This window comes from Aedes aegypti, chromosome 3, assembly GCF_002204515.2.
Source record: "Aedes aegypti strain LVP_AGWG chromosome 3, AaegL5.0 Primary Assembly, whole genome shotgun sequence".
In the NCBI taxonomy this organism is placed as follows: domain Eukaryota; kingdom Metazoa; phylum Arthropoda; class Insecta; order Diptera; family Culicidae; genus Aedes; species Aedes aegypti.
The window spans coordinates 320,056,922-320,083,046 of record NC_035109.1 but is presented as its reverse complement, the minus strand read 5'-3'; the positions used below and the strand labels follow the sequence as shown (position 1 = coordinate 320,083,046).

Genomic DNA, 26,125 nt, shown 5'->3' with positions numbered 1-26,125 from the left:
TAATGGGAGCGAGTCGACAATTGTCCCTCATTCGACTCGTCTCGCCTCAGATGCCGCGCAAAATAAGCATAATTGCATCTGATTCTAGATCAGTTGTGCGATCTGATTCCGACAGGGGCTGTCCATTAACCACGTGATCAGTTTTTTGGGATTCCAGGCCACCCCCTCCCCTCTCGTGGTCATTTGTCCATACACAAATTTATAAAATTTGTATGGACCGTGATCATTGGCCAGACCCTCCCTCTCTCCATGAATGACCATGTGATTTATGGACGACCCCACACAGGCTGGCGATTTTGATTTGAAAGTCCAACATTTGTGCTGTGCTGTCTTACCTGACATCGATGGGAGCGTGAGAACTTGTGACATTCATTGGTAGGCACTACTGTATCACAGCCTACGTGATTGGAAAATACTGGATTGATACAACGCATGGATGTGGGCCCACGTGGGTTCTCTTAAAATGTTTGTTTGTGCTTTTAGATTACATCCTGCTGAAATAGCATTTTTCGAAATAGCAAAAAATGTTGTAGGCAACTCGTTGCAAAACTCAATTTTTTCAGCACTCGTTGTATTTATCCAACTCGGCGAGCCTCGTTGGATAAATGTACAACTCGTGCTGAAAAAATCATCATTTTGCAACTTGTTGCCTAAATAACTATTTTAACTATAAGTCAACTTTTATCCCTCAGTTTTTATCTTTACTTACTCTACAATTTATAATAATATACAAAATTTGTGGCATTTTGCTCTGGTGGTCTTCTTGCCCCATACGAGTGGCACTCTTGCCCCGTGCCTCGTTTAAAAACCTCATAAGAAGGGACATTTTCAAAAATTTCAAATCATCATGTGTTTCTTATATTTTTAAATTCTATTGATAACATCATTTAGAACAAGAGCTGAGCTTGCCCCTACACTGGAATAATCTTCAAAAATTGTGCTAATCAACCATGATTTGAATCAATATATCTTAAGGTGTCCTTCTTGCCCCCAGCCCCCCTACGTTGAAATTGTTGTTCGCGCTTTCGCAACTTCTTAGCAAGATCCAATCAAATAAGGTACCGCGGGGCAAGTGGGAACTAAAAAAACGGTAGTTCAATCAAATGGTTCAATAAAATTTTCAAATGTCAATATTTTTCAAATCCAACAGCACAATCACATTTTGGCAACATATTTGCTGGTGTGTGCATGAAACCGATCGAATAATTTCGAAATTGTGGAAACCTTGGAGGAAAGTTTTAGAATGAGTCATTTGACGCAGTTACCTCGCTAGACGGGGCAAGTGGGACACATTCAGTTTCATGCGTCAATCCACATCAGTAAGTCAACCATTTCAATAAAAGGATTGATTAATCATATATTTTTAATTTCGAGTACATTTTTGATGTACATAAGGGATCAACCATAAAATACGTAACGCTTCAGGAAGAAAACGTATATTTAATAATATGTCACCTCGCATTTGATATTAACTGAAAATATCTCAATAAAAGCATAAAGAGGAATTAAACATGTTCAAAATATGTCATTTATAAGTTGTTAATTACAAATTAGTACATAAACCATCAATAATTGCCGAAATTATAAATATGTTTTGTTATTACTTATATGCATAGTAGAAAACCGCTTAATAGGGTGGAATTGTTTTCCGTCACTACTAAATTTGGTAGAAATAACAAATAAAGTTCAAATAAGATAGAAAAATGATCTTTCTCATGATGCATTTCAGTTTTCATCTCTGTGTTTGTTCAATTTTAAAGTCGTATTCCAAAAATAAAAAATAAATAAAAAACATATAAAAGAATTTCACATTTCTTCTCCCTCTTATGCAATTAAGTAATTTTAGATTGATGTTTTTTGATAAAAATCATTTGAGTGAATGTTTTAGTGCTACTCTCTAGGACAATGTATGAAACGTCTACGAAAAGTTTTGATTCTGGTTTTTGTTTAGATAGTTCCCACTTACCCCGGGTACAAAGATATTTTGGGGTATGTTAGACCATCGAAAATTTCATATGAAATGAAAACAAAATACTGGTTTATCACAAGCAGCTTGTAATAATAATTGAGGTTGTAGCTTGTTGATGAAAATTCGATTTATAACACATTTATGTTATGCAAGTCAATGCAAGACGTGAAACGTGTCGCAAATTATCATACAAGTTGAAAATGGCGCTGAATTGTCAACTGTTACTTGAACCCCATGGTAATAAAAATAACAATATGTTTTGTACTTAATACATTCCTTGTCATTGTATCTTCAACTTTCTAGAAGAATATCTCCATGAAAAACTTTTCCTAAGTGAGCTATGACGAAACGTCCCACTTACCCCAGATTCTCACTTGCCCCGTGGTACCTTATTCGCATATTCGAATCCCCTGGGATGTTACTCAGGAAGGGGGACAAGTAATTTTAGATGGCATATCGGACATTGGGATGATTATGGCAATTAATTTGCGTAACATGCCCGGGAAGGAACAGCACCATTTGGGGACGATACTGTTGATATCTACATTAGGGTAGTCCAGATGATCGTTTTAAGTTCACGGTGTTCGATCATACCATATCAGCACAATACTGACCCATGCTTTAACTCCACGTTGGATTGATGATTAATTTTGTTTTCCCATAGTAATGTTCATTTTTAGCCAATCAAGGTTTAATTTTATAGGCACGCTATTAAAGTAGCTACAAACGTAACCACCCCACTATGGGCGGTTTCCATACAGACTGGCGGCCAAAAATATTTTTTTCATCTCATGTCGTATTTATGAGTTTTATGATACAAATTTGATGTTTTATTATCAAAAACAAATTTTCGAGACTAACTTTTGAATAGGGCCTATAGCGAAATATTAAACTATGTTACTTATTATGCATATAAGCCATTTATGCAATTAACGTTGTGCAAACCATTGTAAATATTAAAACTTACATAGAAATGATGATATGAATGATTTAGCGAAATCCAGTTATTTTCTGAATTAGTTTTTAGCTGTTTTAAATAGAAAATGGTTAAAAATATTGGAAAAATTCAAAAAGCCTTTAATTAAAAAAGTGCAAATTTGTGCAGCTAAATTCTTCACGATCCTTTAGTTTACATCTCAAAGTACCCTTGAAACTGAATTTAAGCCTGGGACAACTTGGGACAAAAAAGTACTCGATGTGTTAACTATAAGCTCATTCGATTTTTTTAACAGCTTTATAAAAAAGCATCATAAAAGCCACTATTTTGAAGCTTTTTTTAATTTTTTTATTGTTCCTAGGAAGCCCTTTTTGTAAGCTTTTAAATGGTGTAAAAACATTTTACGTAAGTATTATAGAAAAAAAGTTATATTCATTTGAGTAAACCATAGTTTTTGTTAATAAAAACAAGTTTTTTTCCATAGGCTCAACTTTGGCACCTCATATCTGAGTGTGCAATGCAAATCATGCCCTAATATTTCGGGGATTTCTTAGCAGACATGTTTACAAGAAATGGCGAACAAGAATTGAACTTTGGGGCACATCCCTTTTTTGATTATTGGCCACCTGATAAGCCATAGTGCACCCTAAGCTTCATACAATAGGGAATTTCATTACAAACATTACACGTCCTCTGAGTATTTCAACAGTTGATGAACTGAACCATTTACAGCGTACCTAATCACTTCCATCATTATTGAAGTTCGCTCTTGAGGGTGATGATGAGGTGGAGGTGGAGACATGTACATGTTCCTGTTCCTGCAGTCACCCCACATCTAGATTTTTTTTTCATGGAACTAGCTCATTAATGACAAAGCAAACGAATAAATACAGTACATGGATTCTTGCTGCTGATGGAAATTATGATACCACCAACTAAACCAATAAAACAGTGCTTGACAGTGACACCGATTCAAAAAAATCAAAGATTTACACTTCGATTTGCTTGTAGTAGCAGCCATATCAGAAAAAGTGTCATACTACATTTCTTTGATATGGTTGCTACTACGAAAACAACAAGAAGTGGGGGATCTCTAAATTCATCAATTCCTAACAAAAAATTGGATTTTGAAACTGAATGTGAATTCGTAATATGAGCACCTTCTAATGTTGAAAATTGTACCGGTATGAACAAATCTCGCGTTTAGTATCATAAAGGCGTATCAGCAGTGATCGATTTCTCTTCATCGATTTTCTCTTTAGCTAAGTCCTCGGCCGGGTGACTAATTTCAACTGCTTTTTTTCGATTCAGTAAAAAGTACTCATCGTCCTTTTTCCTTTCGATAAAATTTCTATGTGATATTGTAGCGAAGAATGGTAATCGCTTCGAAGTCTCCAGAAGTATTGCGTTCACGAAAAATTCCATCTGGGTGCCTCAAAATGTTCTCTTGCGTAACCACAGAATTGTCTGTTATTTCCATCCTGTGATTGTTGAGCGTGAAAATTTTTGAACAAGTTTCATGAACTTATTGTTTTTTAATAAAAAAGAAAAAAACAACAACTAGTTTTGTCGATCTTTGTTTAGGTTGAAGTACGAAGAAAAAAAAAATGCACCACCCTATTCAATAGCATTATGCACATTCTTCCTTAGCTTTTATCATCTTCCTCAGCCTGTTCAAGCGGCTGGTTGAACGTGTTGAAAGAAACGACAGAAACCGACATCATATTGCCAGAAATTTTGCATCATCCTTGCATGCTCTACACTCTAACAATTTTCCATATTGGCTGTGCTAACTTCACACAAGCCAAGAATTTTCTAGTCTAACAATTAATGAATAAAATTCACATGTACAAGGTATGCCTTTAATTTTTATCATTTTGATTTTAATTATTAGAACCTTTGTTAGTTATATTATGGATATCCTTCTAAGTTGGTAAACGAGCACTCGAGCGGTTTCGAACAAAATATATTTTATGAGGAATCTTTTAAGCGTGCACGAAAAATTTATTCGTAGAACAGGTTGGCTACACACATGTATGCTTCAGAGCGTATACGTATTACTAAGCTGTGAATGAATGTGGGAGCTTAGTTATATGGGATTTGGTTCAACACTTACAGGGGCTGTGAACGCACAGTAGCGTTTACGACGGCATGTCTCTTCAGCTTTTGCGCTGCACCACGCTCTTGCTGTGGATATCAAGCGAGCTATTTCCATGATGTATGTATACGACGGGAACGTTTTTAGCGTCTTTGGATGAATGTCATTCTATTTTCCTTCTAGTGCATAAGAACCCGCACTCTATTGAAAACCCTCATGCTATTTTAAGATTCTGTGTTGAATTTGCTTTGTTTTTTTTTTTTAATATTTTTGCACAATTTTGATTCAAATGGTCTACTTGTTCCATGAACAGGTTGAACAGGCTGACGAGACGCCTCTGCTAGCTACATCCAAGTATCTACATCTATATGTTTTATCGATATTTGCTTGGCTAAATTTCAATATTGTATTGCACCAGCGGTACCGTATAGTTGGTGAAATTGGTGAAATTCATTACAATCATTCCCACTTTCCTATCACTGCAGTGCACAGGTGTACTCACAAAATTAGGAAACAATGCTGATGGGACGCACGATCTTTATGTTCCTCTCTTCCAGTATGTTACAAAATACGAGATTATGCCGACAAAAATGTGACCAAAATTTTCTGTGTGCATCCAAGTTACCAATAAATGCACACTATCATATCAAACCTCATCGTACCTCCTCTCTTTGCCACGATTCACGATCAACATCACCCCACGAACAAGCAGCAAGATCTCCAACAATGCCAAACAATAGGATGATCATTGTACCACTGAAGTTGCTAGCGTGCAGTCCGGTCCTTCTATAAAGTGCATGGTGGTTAGAATCAAGTGAAATTGACATCAAAATCCAAAACATCAATTGAGAAGGTGATATCTCTAATGATGCCATATAAGGAATCAACTCTAACGACCTTATTTTACCCTTAGAAAGACCCGCGTCTAGTACGTAAACTGCGTGTGCCTCCGAAGGGTCTGGATTTGACACGCAGGTTATAGAGGTAACATAAAAGTCCTCCTTTCTACATAACGTAGCACTAATACGAACATTTAGCTCTCCTCGCATGTACTAAGTGCTGATCATGTGCTACGAATGGACAATTCGTTGAGCGAATCGAGATCATAGAGCTCCGTTCCCAAAACCAAGGTAATGAGGTTCATGATTAGTAACTTACATCATCAACATGGTCACTCAATTTCAGCCCATTGCTAATTACAATTAAACCACGTTAACCGGACGAAATATATACGAACAGAAGGCCTTCAAAACCAGGTATGGATACAGGGATTCTGGTGATTTCACAGTTCCAGCTAACATGTGACAACCTCAAAAGAGGGCCTTTTGTTTGCAGTCCAATCTGGCACGTGAAGACCGGACAAGACGCTCTGTCTCTCTCACTGCATGTACTTTCCCCGTGCCCTTAAGACGACCGCTGCGGGAGGCTGCATGAGCAGGATCTACGCAAAGAGGAGAGGAGAGGAGTGACATCATCACTTTGTTGCGACGATTGCATGGCATTGGTGCGACACGATCGCTTCGGGAGACATCAACACCATGTGCGACACGATCGGATTGGACACCTCTGCGACAATCACACTGCAACAATCCAGCGCAACAGCCTGGTACGACATTAGTGGTGCATCAATGCAACAATCTTGCAATCACGTATGCTGTACGTGTGCATAGTGCGACGGCTGTAGTTATTCGTGGATGCAGCCATGGTACGGGGCCCCCAACGAAGCTGATGAGGTCATAGTAGCTAAGCAGGTACTCTAGCTTTAAGAAATGTGAACGAGAGAATTGTTTCCGAGCATAAATGCAGCAAAAAAATACATTCTGATGAGTTCTTCGTATTGAGTTGAGTTTGAGTTAAGCCCTTTATTACCGCTTGCACCTTGCCTCAATTGGTAGCTAGCCGGTTCCCTAGGTCCACCGTTTTCCTCGTGGAGCCTCTGGAGCAATCGAACTGTTGCGTTATTTCTTCCCCACCTCTTGGAAGAGAGCAAGAAAGATAACTTGCAATAAGTAATATGGTAATTTTCATTAAGTTGCTGCTAAGTATTTTCTCAATCCATTGTAATGTAAACAACCGATAACGTTCGAGTAATGAAATGACCTTCCATCATGCATATCATGTTCTGAATTCATTCCATTGAAGATTTACAAATGATCTATACTGAATCGCTAATTTTGGAAATTCTAATCTTTAACCAAATATTTGCCTTGTTGATTTGTTAATTCAAACTCTTCTTTAGAAGGTTTACATTCTGGAACGTTCAGAATCTTCAGCGTACTCATGAAGTTCTATATAGAGGTAACCATTAGACATTCACATGTTAGTTAGTCGTTCGGTGTGAATTTCAATGAACTGTGTCATCAGACAAAGATCATCGGATTTTGACACCAAAGATAGTACGAAATTCGAATTATAGGCCATTTCAAGTTGCTCTCTGATGCTTGAATGGTCCTCTACGCCTCGTTTTTGGAGCTCTTTTTTATGCTATTTTTGCATCAACCTCAGCTGCTTTTTCAAAGCCATATGTTCTTCATTCAAGGTCCAGAACTAGATGAAGAATTTTCAATACAACTTAAATATTCCTATTTCACACTCATAGATGGACTCAGTATTCATTAGAGTCACCAGTTTTGCTCTGGAGTTCTGCCCATTTCCGTCAGAATCCATTTTCGGGTACTCTGTCTTCGTCCATCAGAGACCATTTTTTTCGGATTTCTGTCTATTTCCATCAGAAACAGGCAATCGGTTCATCTCCGCCCATGTCCGTCGGAGACTACTATTTTTTCCTCAAAGCGTCTTTACGAGAAAAGATTAGAGCAATAACTGACAATTGGTTTCCATACAGACATTTCTCTAAGCCTGCTTATCATGGATACTTCAACAACACTACATTACTTCCTCACAGTACAGTACAGTGTACTCAATATACATACATTTTGAATTCAACCAAATGGCGCATGTCGTACATTTCTTTTCAAACTAAATTTGCTATTGAAAATGCTCTAGGAACATTAACAAAATAATTAATAACAGTAGGTAATAATAGGGCTGGTAGCGGCTAATTATCTGAAAAATAAATCTGAAGTTTAAAGACTGAAAAAAGATACTGAATAGGATCCAAAGACAAACAAAAATAAAAACTAAGAAATGTTGCTTAGCTTTAATAAAGATTCTTCAAACAATCCGACCATACATAACTTGGAAATTATTTCTAAAAATTTGTTTTGGAGATATATCGTGACATTAGGCCAAGTATTACTCTATACTGGTCGTACTCGATTATCCGGAGTAGGGAAATTGTACTAGTTATGGCCATAGTGCATCCCTATTTGGCCATATGTGGAATTTCGATAGGTTTCACATTTTTAATATTTTTGAATGTTTTAACATCAAGATACATTCTTTATCTTACTCCTAAAACACACAAAACTTTTCAAAATGTGAATGAATTCAAGTATCACGTATGGCGAAATAGGGAACAACTATGGCCATAACTGGTACACATACCCTATCAATTTTTCTCACTTCGGATAATCTAATCCTCCTGATAATCGAATTACTGAAACAAAAAAAAATCTGCGATGGAATAACTTGAAATTATGTTTTTCGTTATTTTATTTGTATGATGCAGTGACGTTGGCAAAAAATATTTCTAGGAACATAAGGGGTCTTAAGAAAAAAAAAGTTGAACCGCATGAAAAATAACTATTTCAAGTACATTTACAACTGTACCTACCTTCTGTCACCTATGTTAACTTTAGGGGTCGTTCATAAATAGCATCATTCTATTGGTGTTTCATGGAAACGTTATGATTCATAACAAATTATCGAAATATTCGTGAGCGTTAGCGTAGTTACGGTATACTTCGTAGATTGGATACTAGTAACAGGTCCGTCCCACTCGGGCTCAGATTGGGTACCACTTCTAGTACTGCATTTGGTCCCTCGGTAGTGCAAAAGGTACAAGTTTGACAGATCGCAGTACACTTTGCACGGCATTCTAGATTACCTAATAAGCCATAAAATTTTGGGCAACTGCGAGGGACATGGAGGTCTTTGATGGGTCTTCGCTACTAATATTCATGTTTCTTTTTGATAATCTCATCTAGACTGCTTTCCAGAAACAAGGTTAGGGAGTTGACCTTGATTCAATCTTGAACAAGACAAATAAAAGCATCAGTACCACTATTCCCGGCCACGTCTATTTTTACCGTAACTGGAAATAGGGGGAGGAAATGTTGATGTAGCACTTACTTAGCGAGAGGCCACCGACTTAGCGACAACCTCATAAGTGCCACGAAGGTGGAGGTTGGGAGGGTTGAAAGGTCAAAGAATTCGCCTGACAAGCTAGCGATCGACCCAAAGATAGTTGTTTAAGTGTTTTGAAATTTAATGATTTAAGTACCGGCAATAAAAAAATGCCAGATATATTCAATTTAGTTTTCATTCTCATAAGTGTTTCACGTAATGCTTATTTAAAATTCAACAATAGGAATCTTTTAGGTAAGGTCCAAGGAATCTTTTAATTAAAATCCAAGCCTGCCCAACCTTTTTGAATCGCGGGGCAAATCTCAGATATATTGATCACAAAAGACAAGCTTCTTCAAAAGCTCCCATAATGTAGAACATTATAGAATCAAAGGTATAATCCAAATAACTGTAGACGAAGAGTATCCATGAAATTTGGTCGCATCTAATTTAATACAGATCACAGAGTTCCAAGTTTGTTGACAGGGGATCTATAGCATGGCCGTTTAATTCGTAAAATTGAACGTATTTTATATTAATACGATCAACTGATACATCTATTATGACAGCACATACATCTCTTGTAGTTAACTCAGAAATGAGTATAGCAACGACTGCGTTATTGACAAACACTCATACACGAGTCTTGGCACGCGAGTTTGTCATTTCATGTTTGTTGAAAGTAGCAAAAACTGGGCTCAAAAGGTTACCTAGACAGATTCCTCTTAGTAAGGTTTTTAAACTAGCGCTATTTGGGCTGTATTATTTTGCATACTCAGCAGTGAATCAGGTAGGCGTCAACGATTTCGTGGAATGCCGCGAATACAATGGCTGTACACAGCAGAAGAGGACCCACGATTCCTAGAGGTTCAGGGCAACTGGAATAGTATCGACCAAGACTGACGAATACGGCGTTCTACAATACGTCTGGCAATGGCGTGACGATACGCTGGTGCCATCAAGGTATCAGTGTAGATAGCCCCAGGAGAAGTCCAGCCAACTACAGATAATTTAAAAATGAAACTTCAACATTATTGTTTTCATCAATCTGTTCTGGCGTTCTCGATTAATTGAAAATTTTCGACTAATAAACCTGTATTTCATAGCGATCAACCAAAGCTAGGGTTAGTGAGAGACCCACCTAGACTAGAGATTACCCCTCAGACTGTGCTTTGATTTACTTTTCTGACCACCAAAGTAAAAATGAACAGATTAGTCAGGGTAAAGCACTTTGGCTCACTCCATGATTCACTTAGCTTTTTTAAGATGATTTTTTATGATTTATTAACTATGTATCATTTTCCAATTCCGTTGTTTTCATGCTTGTTACAATAAATCTTTACTTAACCAATCTAGAACGTTCGTAATGTAAATCATTACAATTTAAATTTTTTACATTTTCAATAACACATACTTAAAACTTGAACATACAGCCATTGTTACTAAAACGATACTTCCAATATCAATCCGAATGGTTCCAGTTACGGATCTACTTTCATTCCTTTTTGATTTGAACGACTTTCCCAAGAACAGCGGTCGCAATACTTTTTCAGCATCCGTATCACCCCCTCGAATACGATCCACAGTCAGATTCATCACCAAGTGTTCAGTGTCATTCCAGCATCCTACCACGTCTTCTAGCTCGCAGCCATTACGGTACAGGAATACGTTGAAACTGATGTCCGCGCTTTCGCAACTTCTAAGCAAAATCCAATCAAATATTCGCATATACAGGAATGAGCGGTGCTCCTGAATGATGTTAGTGGTCAATTCGATGGCTTGTCGCGTCGTCTCATTATGAGAGCAGGCTTTTAGCTGCACTTGATTTTCGTCACGCCAATATGACCCGATGACGGGTACATAGGTCAGCAACTGAGTGAATGATTCATTCTCAGGTTGCCAATTTATAGAAGTACATGCTGCGAAATTCTTAGCCAATATGTTGAAAGTGTGGTTCACGACTACCGGCTCAGTACAATCGGCAGATTCTACAGGAATAATCAAAACCAGGATAGCGAACAAACGCATCATGGTGTTCTACTGAGGAATAGATGGGGGTTTTTATGTGAGCTAAGGATGTCTTTGCATACGACATTCTAATCCCCAGGAGTACTACTCATGAATAAGCGATACGTATTTTTAGATAGCATATCAGACAGTGGTGATTATGGCAATTAATTGTGTAACATCTCCGGGGAGGAACAGCCATTCTCGGGGTGACATTATCAATATCTACATTAGGGTAGTTCTTGATTTTTAGTTCACGTCATTCTATTAATATGTAGTAGAATTCTTGGCACTCCTTCGAAATTGAGCTAATTTAATTCTAAGCACTGAATCAACACAAAACTAACCTAAGCCAACAATTAAACGACAAGTTCCCAAACTCATTTCAAAATTTCAGTAAAAATGGTAAATTTTGGAGGGACACTAAATATATTACTAAATAAACTAACAATCTATAGGGAAACATATTTCAACCACCCTAATCTTCATACGTCAGGGGAATCCATTACAAGAATTACGCTGAGTGTTTCAACAGCTGATGAACCATTTCATTTACGGCGAACCCAGTCAGTAACACCATTACTGAAGTACACTCTTAAGGGAGATGATGATGATGAATCTTCTAGCTCTGATAGAGTTCATTGGTGTAGGAACAAGGGGGCCAAGTTGGACAGAATTCGGCAGCACAAGATTTTTTTTTTTCAAATAAATCGTGATTTTCAAAACCTATCGACTGATATGTTTAACATGTCACATATTTCATATTTCACCATATCTTAGCAGTTTTCCCATAGGTGCACCACTAATGGTAAATTTGCCCTTATTCAGTAAAACACACTGTTGCGAGAATTTGAAATGTGGCAACTAATTTTCGCTTGCAGCTTCTCGGCTCCAGTGCATAAATTATGGAACTCATTTCCCTGCAACTGAATATTTCTCGATGAACTTTTCTAAACGACCCATGTAGCATTGAGAGCATCTCTCTGTTTACTTTGTCTTCAATCACTAGCTACATCCTCTGTTGCCTTTTTTTTACGAACTGGACATTGTCTTTCGATTTATAGTGAAAAAGTTACAAAAGCTTCAATAATAATAAAAAAGGAGAAATAAGAGAAACTCTCAATTTTAGATAGGTCATTTAGAAAAGTTTGGCAAGAAATCTCTGAATTCCATTCCTGAGAAATTCATCAAACACTAGAAAATCTAATAATTTAATCATCAAGTTTCAAAACCGAATCCCAAAATATAATTCCGGGCTCAACCGGGATTTGAACCCGGGACCTCTCGCACCCAAAGCGAGAATCATACCCCTAGACCATTGAGCCGCTGACAGAAATGAGAGTCTTTCAAGCGCATTCAATTTGAAGTGGAGTGCAACTCACGAAATTACCTGCACAGCAACATCGACCACAGTCGATGTTCAAATTCGACCTGAGCAAGCAAAAATGTTTTGAATCAAACTGGTTCGTTCGTTTGCTCGCGCGCGTCTATTTCGGGCGGCATATTTATCAAATTTTGCCATAACATGTATCCACCGCACAGCAACTACCAGATACATGGGTATAGACCACGACCAATCGTACCGTTAATGGACGTGATATAATCAATCAGCGTTTCACTGCACCATAGTAATTTGACATTTCAGGTGAATGGAAGAAATTTGGAGGCTTTCATGGCATCGAAAAGAGCAAGCGGCTCAATGGTCTAGGGGTATGATTCTCGCTTTGGGTGCGAGAGGTCCCGGGTTCAAATCCCGGTTGAGCCCGAATATTTTGCAGGAGATCCTGAAGAGGTCATTTTGGATGAACCCAGTCTTGGACTGAAATTGTGTTCTGTAGAGATTATAATGATAAAAACCTCTATGTGACCTGGGAAATAACCTTTATTATTATTATTGCTTTATTTAAGTGGCTTTTAGCCGTTGCTCAATTTGGAAGTAATCTTCATTCAAATAGTAGATATAAACATCAACATGGCTCCCCAGACAATTTATCGAATTGCATTGCTGATTGTTCAAAATTCATATCATCCCAAATTACGTCACTAATGTTGGGTGATTGATAATATCGACCACAAACTTTGAAGGCTCCAAGAGGGAGGAGTAAGTGATTCAAGGTGACAGGGATTGTAGGGATGGGCGACTCACTCACGAATAGTTCAAACAACAGTTACGGCGAAAATGGGGTTCTGTAATGCTCAACGCCGAACTATCCTAAGCAGATCGCAACCTTCGATTAACGAGTGCGAAACAGCTAAAATCTCAAATTCATTGTCATGATTATTCTTAAACATGTTTTACATATAGCCGTAAGAATCTCAAATCAAATGAACGTAACAATCTGCTGATGCATCTGTGATGATAGTTATTCAACGTTAAAACTACATTTCAATAGATATTTAGGTATATTTCTGCTATAGATTCTGTGTTATCTAGGATAATTTAACAACTATATATTCAAAATACTTATCCTATTAGCTGAAAGTAGGTTTAGATTTAGGCTGTATATTTCATTTATTTTACTAGAAATTCAGCATATTACAATTGTAAATGATCCACTTCAATCTATACGTTCGTTTTAACAGCTTCCACTTATTATCTTTAGGATTCGCATTTTGACCTGAATCAATGACATACGGCAGTGCTGCCAGCAACAACAGTCAACTCTCGAAAATGAGTGAACGAATCACGGTTCTTCAAAAACGCCACGATTCATTTGTACCGTAATTTATGGATAATATAATATGTAAACCGCTTGTTTCTTATACAAGTCGGACTCGATTATCCGGGGGTCAATTATCCGGAATTTTGGACTCGATTATCCGGATTTTTTTTATATATTCTTGTATTTTAGTTTTAATGATTAAAATTGAGATAATTTGGTATTGCATTATAAAATATGAATGGTTTGGCAGTTTTTGACGTAGGTAAGAGAGAGGTGTTTGAATAAAAGATTTTTGTGTATGCCGGTCAATTTTTTTTATTACTTCACGAGACCTATAATTTTTCTAGAAATAATTTCTGGCTGCGTCACTGCATCACAATAATAAAATAACGAAAAACGATAATATTTAAGTTCTTTTATCGCAGATTTTAATTTTTATTTTAGTTATTCGATTATCCGAAGAATTCGATTGTCCGCAGTGAAAAAAAAATGATACTCCGGATAATCGAGTCCTACCTGTTCACCAAAAATACAAGCGTTAGACTCTCCGTACGCGAAGAAATGCCAAAGATACATTTTGTAGATTTCGAACTGTAACACAAATTTCTACTTTTCTTCTGCTTTGAATCATAAGATTTTCAACTTTTTTGGTTGACACTCAAAACTATGCTGATTATCGGATCAACCACTTATCCACCAATATTGAGCACACGCAAACAAAACAGAGAGACATTTTACAGGGCAGTGTTTTGGTAAGCCCAAGCAAGACGCTTCGTTTTCGGGACGCCGGGAGTTTGGTTTCGTTTCACGTGTTTTGCTGGGCAGTGCTTCAAAAAGCCCAAGCAAGACGGTTCGTTTTCGGGGCACCGAGAAGTTTTGCTGTTCACGCTGTGTGAGTGCGAAAAGATATTCGTGTTCAATCGAGGATGGATTACCAACTGGTGAGCTCGTTTCATGTTTATGATAACACATTTTTTTTTTCATGAAAGCGTTAGTTTTATGTAATTCAATCAAACTTTGTATGGTTCGTCACTGCAAGTGTCGGCATTATGCTTGTTTTATACAATTCTAATATACATTTCAAATTTATGATATTATTTAAGATATTTTTTGAATTGTTGGACATTATGAATGTTGACGTATTTTTTAAATCTTCTACCAAAGACTTTTCTTCTTGAGACAAAAATGCACAGCAATACACTTATGCAATTTTCAAACAAACTATGTATGGTTCGTCACTACAAGTGTCAGCATTATTCCTGTTTCATATAATTTATAATATATGCATATAGTTTTTCTCTTTTCGCCATTAATAAAAACTTCTTTTGAATGGTTCGACATTATAGATGTTGACGTTTATTTTGAATCTTTTACCAACAACTTTTCGAGACAAAAATATAAAACTAGCTTTAAGTATAAGTCGTATTTTTCCTCCTTATCCAGGGATCGCATCACCGACCAAAGTTGACTCCCAGATCTTTTCCTGTTCCACTAATAAACACCCTTCCCGTGACGATTGTGAAGATGCAGAGGTATTCTCGGTCTCTAGAAGCGACAATCATTACACCCTAACATTCCTTCCCCATCCCAACTGACTGTAAGGACTTGGCCGGCGTCGTTATTGGTCAATAATATTAGATCTGCTAAAATTGCACTCCGAGAGTAAGCGGAAACTCCCATCCCTTATTCATTTGGATCGCAGTGCAATTATTACCAGTTCCGATCAATCACGGAGTAACAACCATTGACATGTACAGTAGGGTGGGGCTTATTTTCAAAAATCTTCCGTAGTCAGGATTTACAAAGTGGAAAATGATCATCGGTCCCAAAATAACATTCTATGAAAAAATGAGAATTTTTGGTGAAGGTTTAGAGGTGGCGCAAATGGCGTAAGTGCAGTTTTCCCATTTTAGTGAACTCTGAAAAAATTTGCTATGCTTTTCAGCTTGCTTTAGATGATATTTGACGGAATATATTTTATGCATGCGATTTTTGGCCCTTGAATAGGTTACGCTGACTGATTTCTATGAACCCGAATAAGCATATGAATAGCTGGGGAGAATTCCTATGCTAGTAGAATGGAACAAAGAGCAAAGAAGAATGAGAGAAAGAACAAAGAACACAGAAGAACGTAAGGTGTGGTGGGTTAAACTAGTGGTGCTATGCTTTTTTGGTTGACACTCAAAACTAAACTATCTGTTACTAAAAATAGTTTAAACTGAATCAATTCAATATTTAGAAAGGCTCACGAATGTGTTCTATGCACTTTAATGTTTGACGCTTAACTAATTACCTTAAATAATTCATGTTGGTGAAGTATCATCCTTGTTTACCTGGAAAAATATAAAAAGAATGGAAATTAATATCACGATAATAAGTGTTATGCATGAAGAATAATGATTAAATTAAGAAATTGGATCAGTTATTTACGGCAGGAGTAAATAACAATGCACAGGAATTTTTGTTTTTATATTAGCACAGCATACAGACTGTTCAAGTTAAAAATTGCTACTCCGTGATTGTTTGGAACTGGTAAGAATTGCACCTCGATCCAAATCATTAAGGGATGGGATTTTCCGCTTATTCTCGAAGTGCACAGTTTAGCAGTTTTCTTCAACATTTTCTTAAAATGTTGAAAGTAACTTTGATTTATGTTCTAAAATCTTTTCTTATATCAGAATGTGTCTTGAATACGTATTTTAAAGACCACATATAACCAATCAGAAGTTAAAGAAAGGAAAGTAGACCAAACATGAACCAAGGGAGTTATTTTACAATTATATTATGAATACTCCTTAAAGGAACTGACTTTCTTCAGAGGGCATTGAGAACTGCTCTGGGAATCCCTCGTGACGTTACGTGAAATATAATTTTAGTTATTTTTTAATACTATTTAATAATTTTAATCTACTGGAATTCGATCTGGAATCAATTCAGGAATGCATCTAATGATTGTTTCGCGGATTTCACTTCCTTCATTGGTTATGTGTTCATGGATAAAACCAGTATTTTTTGCAGTAATTACTCCAGAGATTCTTTTAAAAACCCGAAACCCGACCCGAACCCGAACCCGGGTTCGGGTCGGGTTTGAAGGCTACAAAACTATCGGGTACGGGTCGGGTTCGGGCTTGAAAAAAGTCGGGTTTAGTTGGGTTTGGGTCGGGTTCGATGAGAATTGTGAACAGAGTAACATCTTGAAAGCGTTTCTATGCATTCGAAACAATTAATTTATTACCTTTTCGAGCTCGGGTTTTATTCGGGTTTCTCTTGGAAAACTTTTTCCGGTTTCGGGTCGGGTTCGGGTTTGAACAGCGAAAATTTTTCGGGTTCGGGTCGGGTCCGGGTTTGCTTTTCAATTATTGTCTCGGGTTCGGGTCGGGTCCGGGTTTGAAGAAATAAAATAAGTCGGGTACGGGTCGGGTTCGGGTTTGAAAAAAGTGAAACCCGACCATCTCTAGAGCATAGTCGAATGGTGCCGAGGACGTAAATTACCCTACATTCAAGAACTCAAACGAGCGTTTTTTTTTCTAAAAGTAACCCAAGAAATTATTCCTGAGATTCCACCAATAACTTTTCCGAGAGTTTTTCCAAGAGACGTTTTCAAAAAAAAAAAAAATAAGAAAGTTCTAAGCAGTGTGTTAGCAATCACGGAAGCCGACACGATTTCGGTTGACATTCGATAGCCTTTGCCTTCTGCTTTCATTCATGTTGTGAATGAGCGATCAAACGAACGTACGAAAGAAAAATGTCGTTTGAAAGTAGCAAACCACGATGGCGTCATCAGAAAACGTTACGGTTTTTTCTGTATCATTTTTCGTAATAAGGGCTGTTTTCATTGTAAGGGTGTCACATTTGACTTAACAAGAAAGATTGAGCTATTCTTGTTGTTTATAATCGGATGTTTCTGAAATCTGAGCAAAATTCATGATTTATGAAAATGTCATCGTGTCACACGACATTCATCCCGCAGTTTTTGTGTTTCTCGATGTTCATTATACAGCTCGTGCTGTGTGCGAGAGGTGACGGTAGCGAATGGGTGTAGAGAAATCACTTGACTGCTGACCATGGAATGGAGCGTCGCGTAAAATGTTGAATGTATACAGCACTGGTCCTGAGTACTCCAGAAACTCATCAAGTGATTCTTCAATCGATTTCTCTAGTAATTCGTTCAAGAATCCCGTTTAAGGCTTCTGCAAAAATTCAAGTAATATTTTTCTTTCCAGAAGCCTTAATGATTTCTAAGGAATTCCTTCACAAATTGGTCGATCAGGATTTCTTAAACATTTCAATCTTTAGAAATTACTTCACTTATAACATCCTAAGAAAGCGTACAGATTTTATTGAAAAATTTCCTTCTGAAGTTCTCAAAGAATTTATTTAGGAATTTTATAGGAAGAATTTAGATATTTTTTTTTATTGAAACTAAAGAGACCAGAAGGTCTAATATCATCTCTGATAATTCTCCTGGAGAAATGCTAAGCAAAGGTCTCAGAAAAAAAAAAACGTTTGGACTCTTGAAAAAAATCTAAGCAGATTCTGTAGATAAATTGCTAAAGTACTTAGTGGAAAAACTACTAGACGATACCCTAGACTCTAGAGAATACCTTGCAGAATTTCCCTGATGAAATCCCTGAAAACTGTTGATATTTGTGAAGAAATAATAGAATAGATTAACTGTATGTTTCCTATAGTAATAACAATTCTTGTGAAATTCTTACTAAAACTCCTGGATGTAATTCCATCATGAGATATCCCTGAACAAATTCGTTGAGGAATCCCGGTATTTTTTTTTCGTAGATCTCGTAGAATAATCCTTGTAGGAATTCCTTGAAAGGTTTATGGAGGAACAAAACTGCTGAAAAAAAAACGGAGTAGGAACTCCTGGAATAATTGTGATAGGATTTTCGCTAAACGATTGTTATTGTTTTTTTTTGAAGACTTCCTGTATGTATCTTTTGAAGATCTCCTGGAAAACCCAGTGGAAAAGTTGAAATAATGTAAGAATTTCTCAAGATACCTGCACAAAATTGATAGAGGTGTTAGCGTTGGACTGCTGAAGGAAACCTTGGACCGAATTCTGGAAGAGTTCTTTTAAGCATACTTTGCGAAACCGCTTGTAAAATTTGTTACTTACTGGATATAATTCCTAATTCCTATAGCTCTTTCTCGAGGAATCTTTGAATGAATTCTTGTGAAACCTTTGGAGAATCGACTCTTTCGCGCCTCCAGGATTAACACCAGGCTTCGCTTCTAAGATTCTTACACGTATTTTTGCAGAAAATCTATTACTGAAGAGACTTTTCTAGAAAATGACATGGATTCTCCAAGATTTTGCATTACTTTTTTTCTATAATATTTTGTGAAATTTCAGCAGAGTTTTGCAGAGACCATGCTACCAGATATTTCGGAAGAAATTCGTTCAATGATATTTTTAGAAAATCTTTATATGATATCAAGGTTTTCTTGTATATAGTTATATCTTATATCTTGTATAAATTCGAAATAAAAACAGTTTTTCGTAATACTTCCGGTTGGAATTTTAAATTGTTTTGGACTCAAGTTTGTGCATCATGCAAACTTGGAATAGAAGAAACTCTTCATAACTTTGTGTTTAATACAAAAAATCACTTGGTAGGTAGTCAATTTCTAGACACATTTATAACCCACATTTTTTTTTGCCAGTAGCGATAGGGGTAGTACTGGGACTTTTATAAGCCTCTATTACATTCATCACACAGACGTTCCTAAGCAATGTTGCTCAAATGGTCACTGTGTACCCTAGCAGCAATCAACCCTTGCCGTAGTTTTGCAGTTTCATTCCAAACTAGTATAAAACTATGATAAGACTTGAAATGCTACCAAAGTGGTTGAAATGAAGAACGAAAGGTCCTCATTTCCCATTTCATTTCATCAGTCACTGTCACCTAACTAGCACACTTTTGCTGACGTCACATTTGTTTTTAACACTATCACTAATATCACCGATTATCACTCATTAACTTTTGTAATACACATCATATATGTATACTTTCCATTATATCACTTCACTTTCACATATTCTCAAAAACAAGTTATTTCAATTACAGTGACCCAATGTCACTCCCTCTATGGGGGAGATTGGGTCATATTTCATTCACTTGTAGCACCGCAGTGAATGCATATTTTTCTATAATTTTTTGAACAGTTGTTAATGTACCATCAAAGTAAATACACATCAAATTTAAAGTTTATTGGAGTTAAATTGCGAAAGTTATTCAATAAATAAATCGTACGTATTATTTTTTGACCCATTCTCACCCCCAACGATGGTATGAAAAAAATACTGTTTAAGTTATACATTTTCTCAAAGCTCCAATCTTGAACTCTCTACTTCATAGTGAGTTGGTCTATGTTTAAGTGGAAAATCTTCTTCGGTTTGTTTATTACTATCGCGTGTTTGATTTTTAAGATGAATATTTAAAATAAAGATCTGCAAGTGAATTTGCGACAATGTTAAAGTCCATAGAACATATTCAAAACGGATGCTTTATTTTTTTTTTCATTATTTTCTTCTATTGTGTACTGTTTATGACTATTAATGTAGTTAATTTCTTTTTATTTAATATACTATACTGAATTTACATAAGTAACAAAAGTTGATTTTACTGTGAAAATCTTACTAGGAGTCGATCAAAACAATCAAAACCGGGAAGTAGAAATTTAACAAGATATGACGGATAGCTATTCTCAACCGAAAACTTGAAATCTGTAAATATATTTTCAGGTATACTTGCGCATTGTTATGCAATATTTTACCATAAGTTGCATGTGAAATATATTGAATCGTGAGTATTTGGGTTCACCCAATGGTCCAGAATATTGTGCTACTAAACATAACTTAGTTACATGATCAAACTTGCTTCGTAATGCCTTAAAGTACTTGAGCCTATAAAAAAACAAGTTGATTCTGAGAAACTTTTCTGCTATGTAATTCCAGCTTATCAATGACAATATGGTAGCACGATATTTGAATACATCTTCAATCTATTTAAGAGTCCTTATAATGCTTACGCCTCAAAAAGAGCGTACACACTTAAATTATTTTAGGGATTCCTGTGAAATATCAACAGCTCAACAGTTCGGTAAAATAAATTGAAGGAGTACGGTAAATTTTTACAGTATTCGGTACAAATTCACCGGAATCCGTCAAATTCCGACGAAATTACGGTGTTTATTTCATCGAACTGTTCAGCTGTTGAGATTACTGTGAAATTCGCCGATTTCCGGAAAAATGAGCTTAGTGTGTAGCATTTGAATGAAAAACCGTTTACATGGTGGCCCTACACTAAGGGTGATCCATTTCGCATAAGGACGTTTCGCATAAGGACGTTTCGCATAAGGACGTTTCGCATAAAGCAGTTTCATATAAGAAAAGGTAGCATTTTAAAGTAGGCATATATTTCTTTTTATGCCAAACGTCCATTATGCGAAACGTCCACCCATAAAATTATGTGAAACGTCCTTATGTCCTCATGTTATACGAAACGTCTTTATGTGAAACGTCCCACCCTCCCTACACTTTCAAAAAGGCGTAACTTCAAAACAGGCCCTACGACTTTTTTTAGAAATTATGTCCATTTATGCAGTTTGAATAGAAAACGACTGGTGAGCTCAGATTTGATGGAGTTTTTTTCTGATAATAACGGTCTGAGAAGCACCGTGATCACTGAAAGTATTGTAGAAAAAAAATCTCAGGAATAAACACTAAACGATTCTAGGAGGCTTCTCCTCGAACAATTCGAGGATTCCTGAAGAACGTGTGTAACAGTCAGTGTTAGTTCAGTTCAGTGTCTCAAAAGCTTCTAGAATTAAAAAAAAAACAGTAACACTAAAGATAATTTTGGTAGAAAAAAAGATTAAAAATAGAGACTTCCATTGAAGTAGTGGACTAAGGAACTAAAAAGAGACCTATTACTAACCCTGGTTTGAAGAACTGTGTGTTGATCATCATCGGCTCCTGATTGTCTTTGTAAAAGTCTGCAAATAGTTTATTGCCCATGAATACATTATTGTCACATGGAAAAAGTAGGCATTGAGAAAATATTTTAAGTTTGTCTTATCATAAAAATATTCCAAATATTCAAATACATTTCTGCATGCTATATTGATTTGGAATTAGATAATCATTCTGGTACCATAATAAAAAAAATCTAAACAAAATTTTACCCTCTAATACTTTATTTTTTCTTTTAGATTTAAATATAATTTTTAGTTATCTATCAATTTTTCAAACAATTTTCAAAAATACAAAAAAGTTTCAAAAGTAATAAAAAACTTTTTTCATATGCGTATTATGAGTCAAGGTTTAAACCAAAAATTAAATCATTTTGATTTCCGAGCTACAAAAAAATACACAAAATTCCAAAGTGTATTCTGTCTAAAGGCGTGGTTGGGTATTGGAGGGTTAAGTTTTGTTGTGACTGTGGAGGTTCATATATTGACTAGTATGCCTTTATTCATCAATATGGAACTACATTAACGTTATATTTTCCAACAATATTTTCAAACAAAGTGTGTACATTTTCAAATAGTTAGGAAGTAAAGTATACAATAAAACAAATGTTTTGCGATGAAAAAAGGTGTGGGAGGGAGCAATTCCAAGGACAGTAAATCGATTTTGATCTAGCTAAATATTTAATTTTATAATTGTTACGAAATCTTGCTTCTCTGTAGTCTAACTGAGAAATATTTCCTCTTAATTTATGAAGCTTTTCTGAGATTCAATGAGCTTCCGATACAAACAACATGTGAACAATTTTAGGCTGAAAGGTCTTCAGAAGAATTGCGTTTGAAGTCTCTTTTATCAGTTTTCCACATTTGAACACACTCAAGACTAACAACCGGAAATAGAAACTGAGATGCGAAATCCGAGATCTTACCATCATTCTCATTATTTACATAAGAATATGCGTACGTCGCAATACGTCAATCGCAAATTTTCACCATTTCCCATCCTTACGTTCGATTCATCCTCCGCATCAATTCACGAAATCCATATCGAGTCTTTGGGTGCGTGCGAAGTAGGTATAGGAAGCATTCATCACGTCCCAGCACATCCAGTGAAAATGTGCTTACCTGTCCCCACACACAGGTAGGTGGTTTCACGGTAGGCTGCTAGGCGTTGACCAAAGTGTTGGCGGTTTGCCTACTGTTAGGGAACTGCCACCAGATCGTCATCGGCGCACAGAGGTCCAGAATCATCTTGCTTAAATTTGCCTAACTTGTTTTTTTTTTTGAAAAAAGTTCTTCTTCTTCTTGGCATTAACGTCCTCACTCACGCCTGCTTCTTAGCATAGTGTTCTTATGAGCACTTCCACAGTTATTAACTGAGAGCTTTTTTTGCCAAAGTTGCCATTTTCGCATTCGTATGTCGTGTGGCAGGTACGATTATACTCTATGCCCAGGGAAGTCAAGAAAATTTCCATTACGAAAAGATCCTGGACCGACCGGGAATCGAATCCAGACACCTTCAGCATGGCTTTGCTTTATAGCCGCGAACTCGGTTAAGGAAGGCCCTAAAATAAGTAAAGAGGCTTAAAATTTATGGAAAAAGTAATTTTGTTAATTTTTTGTTCTACGAAAACCAAAAACATGTTTCACAACATTTGTAAAATATTTAGAATACGTAATTTTTGCTATGATTTTTCTGAATCTGGACTACTGTGCGTCGGCAGATTCTGTGACGAGAATACCGGCACAGTACATATTTGTCAACGATACTGTGTGTCATTCCCTGTCGAGCTTTTGGACGAGTCAGACGCATTGTTCCGTTTATCATCGCGCGATAATCTTTCCACAAGTGGAGTTTTTGTTTTTTCCTCACGCTGAGGTTTTTATTTTATATCCTTGCCATCCTGCTTGTGCAATAATTCGCAAGGTGATTCCTGCCGACGACGGGAAGCGAGCTGGCATTGGCGATGCCATTGCAGCATCGTTCATCTTTAACCAAAGACGATCATCGAAGTCCATCATCGTCATCATCTGGTCGCCAATAACAACAACGACGACGGCGACATAGACGAGTACGGCTGCTGTATTGGAAATTGGCGCAGTAACAAAAAAACTACCTACACCCCGAACGGATAGATAAGTAGTTTTACTCTTTATTGCTTTTCGCCTTATTGTTTTCCCATCCACCGTCTCACGTGATAGTTGTTTTCGGGTACATATCAGTGGTTGCCAACTTACGGCCCACGGCCCACGTTAGTAAGTTTAAAAAAGTTTTTTTTTTTTATTATTATTAATATTTGGATTGATTCATCAGTTATCATTATCATTACTACTAGTATCCTTCTTATTTTTTTTTTTTTTTGGTTTGTTTTGTAAATATTAGGTTAGTTGTTGATAGTTTTACTATTGTTTTTGGTTTCGGCTGTCCACTAGGGTGGTGCTAAGCCATCTCAATGGACGTAACCGATGACGGCGGGGGGGCGAAAAGGTTCGATATCTCTGATGATGATGTTGAATCAGTAGAATCTCCCTCATTTGAACTATTGAGTAAGCTCCAAGAATCGATGGATACGTCCGTCGAGGATAATGCAGTGCTTCCCTCCACCTCAGGGATGAACAATACTGGTCTGAAAATGCATTCTGTGGTTCCCCAAGCAATAAGTCTTCCTCATTCCCAGACAAATGGTTCTTCTAGCGCTTCTTCCACTGCGACCCCCCGCCTTAAAGCTTATCCGCCCGGATCTAAGGGTCCCTTTCTGGTTTTTTTTCGGCCCAAAGGCAAACCGTTAAACAAGCTTCAAATTCAGAAGGATCTGGCAAAGTCGTTTCGAGACATTGTCGAGGTGTCTTCGCCCAACCGTAATAAATTGCGGGTCACCGTCAGTGACCGCGAACAAGCAAATCGGATTGCTGGCTACGAGATTTTTCTGAGGGAGTACCATGTCTACTTGCCTAGTCAAGAGATCGAGTGCTCAGGAGTAGTTACCGAACCGTTTTTGACATGTGAGGACATCAGATCTGGTACTGGAGGTTTTAAAAATCGTGCCGTTCCTCCAGTACAGATAATTGATGTCAAACAAATGAACCACGTGTCATCTGATGGCACCAAAAAACCTTCAAATTCGTTTCGAGTGACTTTTTCTGGGTCAGCCCTCCCGGACGTCCTCGTGATTGGGCTTCTTCGTTTACCTGTCCGTCTCTATAAACCGACGGTCATGCACTGCGAAAAATGCCAACAATTAGGGCACACCGCAACGTACTGCTGTAACAAACCTCGTTGCAGCAAGTGCGGAGAACAGCATGTGGAGGGCCCTTGTCCAAGCGAACCAAAATGTACATGCTGTGGACAAGCTCCACATGAACTAGTCGCATGCCCGAAGTTTATAGAGCGGGAGAAACACACAATTCGATCCTTGCAACAACGATCGAAGCGATCCTACGCAGAAATTCTGAAAAAGATCGCTCCGACCAATGATCCACCAGCCCAATCGAGTAACAGCAATAACCTCTTCACTTCCCTGCCTATTGAAGATCTGGGCTCTGGCACTGAGGATGGAGAAGAGTACACTGTCATTAACACAGGAACCAAGAGGAAGCGAGCCATTGCAAAGCGGCTCAAACAACGCCAGCATGATCCTCAAAACGTTTCTGTTGAACAGGTTCTCCAACCATCTCTGGTAAAATCAAGAAGGGACAGAAACTCTACTAACGCAGTACCTCCGGGCTTCAAATTCTCAGTTGGAGACTTTCCGTCACTTCCAGGAACATCCAAAACCCCGGATGCCCCCATTTTTTGCTCAGAAAACCAACAATCTTGTCACCAGAAAAGTCGACAAGAACAGGTCGACGCTTCCGGAAAAATGACTCTTTCTGGGTTAGTGGATATCATCTTCCAAATGTTCGAAGTCTCGCCCGCAATAAGGAACCTTATCAATATGATTCTTCCTTTGGTAAAACCTCTTCTGAAGCAACTGGCTTCAAATTGGCCAATTCTTGACTCGTTCATATCTTTCGATGGCTAATTTAACCAACGAGGTCGGGGATATGATCGAAGTGCTACAGTGGAATTGTAGAAGCATTTTAAAAAATATAGACGAGTTCAAATTTTTAGTTCACAGTACGCGCTGTGACGTATTTGCCCTTTGTGAAACATGGCTAACTTCCGATAAAGATGTCCCTTTCCACGATTTTAATATTATTCGTCTAGATCGAGG

The 26,125-nt window shown here is 37.2% G+C and overlaps 1 protein-coding gene and 2 non-coding genes across 9 annotated transcripts in view; 1 reads left to right on the top strand and 2 right to left on the bottom strand.

Moving 5' to 3' along the window:
- LOC5564363 (protein enhancer of sevenless 2B) overlaps positions 1 to 26,125 on the bottom strand; it is a 165,975-nt gene that overhangs the window by 21,476 nt on the left and 118,374 nt on the right. Inside the window, exon 1 of one of the 7 annotated variants that reach the window (XM_021853345.1) lies at positions 16,216 to 16,255. The exons of the other annotated variants lie outside the window; for them this stretch is intronic. Within the exon in view, the coding sequence (XP_021709037.1) occupies positions 16,216 to 16,245 (30 nt within the window). The 5' untranslated portion in view covers positions 16,246 to 16,255. Of the gene's footprint in view, positions 1 to 16,215; positions 16,256 to 26,125 lie in introns of those variants that run through there. 7 annotated transcript variants of the gene reach the window in all.
- Positions 12,513 to 12,584, bottom strand: Trnap-ugg. The gene has a single exon. It is a non-coding gene; the product is annotated as a tRNA-Pro (tRNA).
- On the top strand, positions 12,953 to 13,024 carry Trnap-ugg. Its single transcript has one exon. It is a non-coding gene; the product is annotated as a tRNA-Pro (tRNA).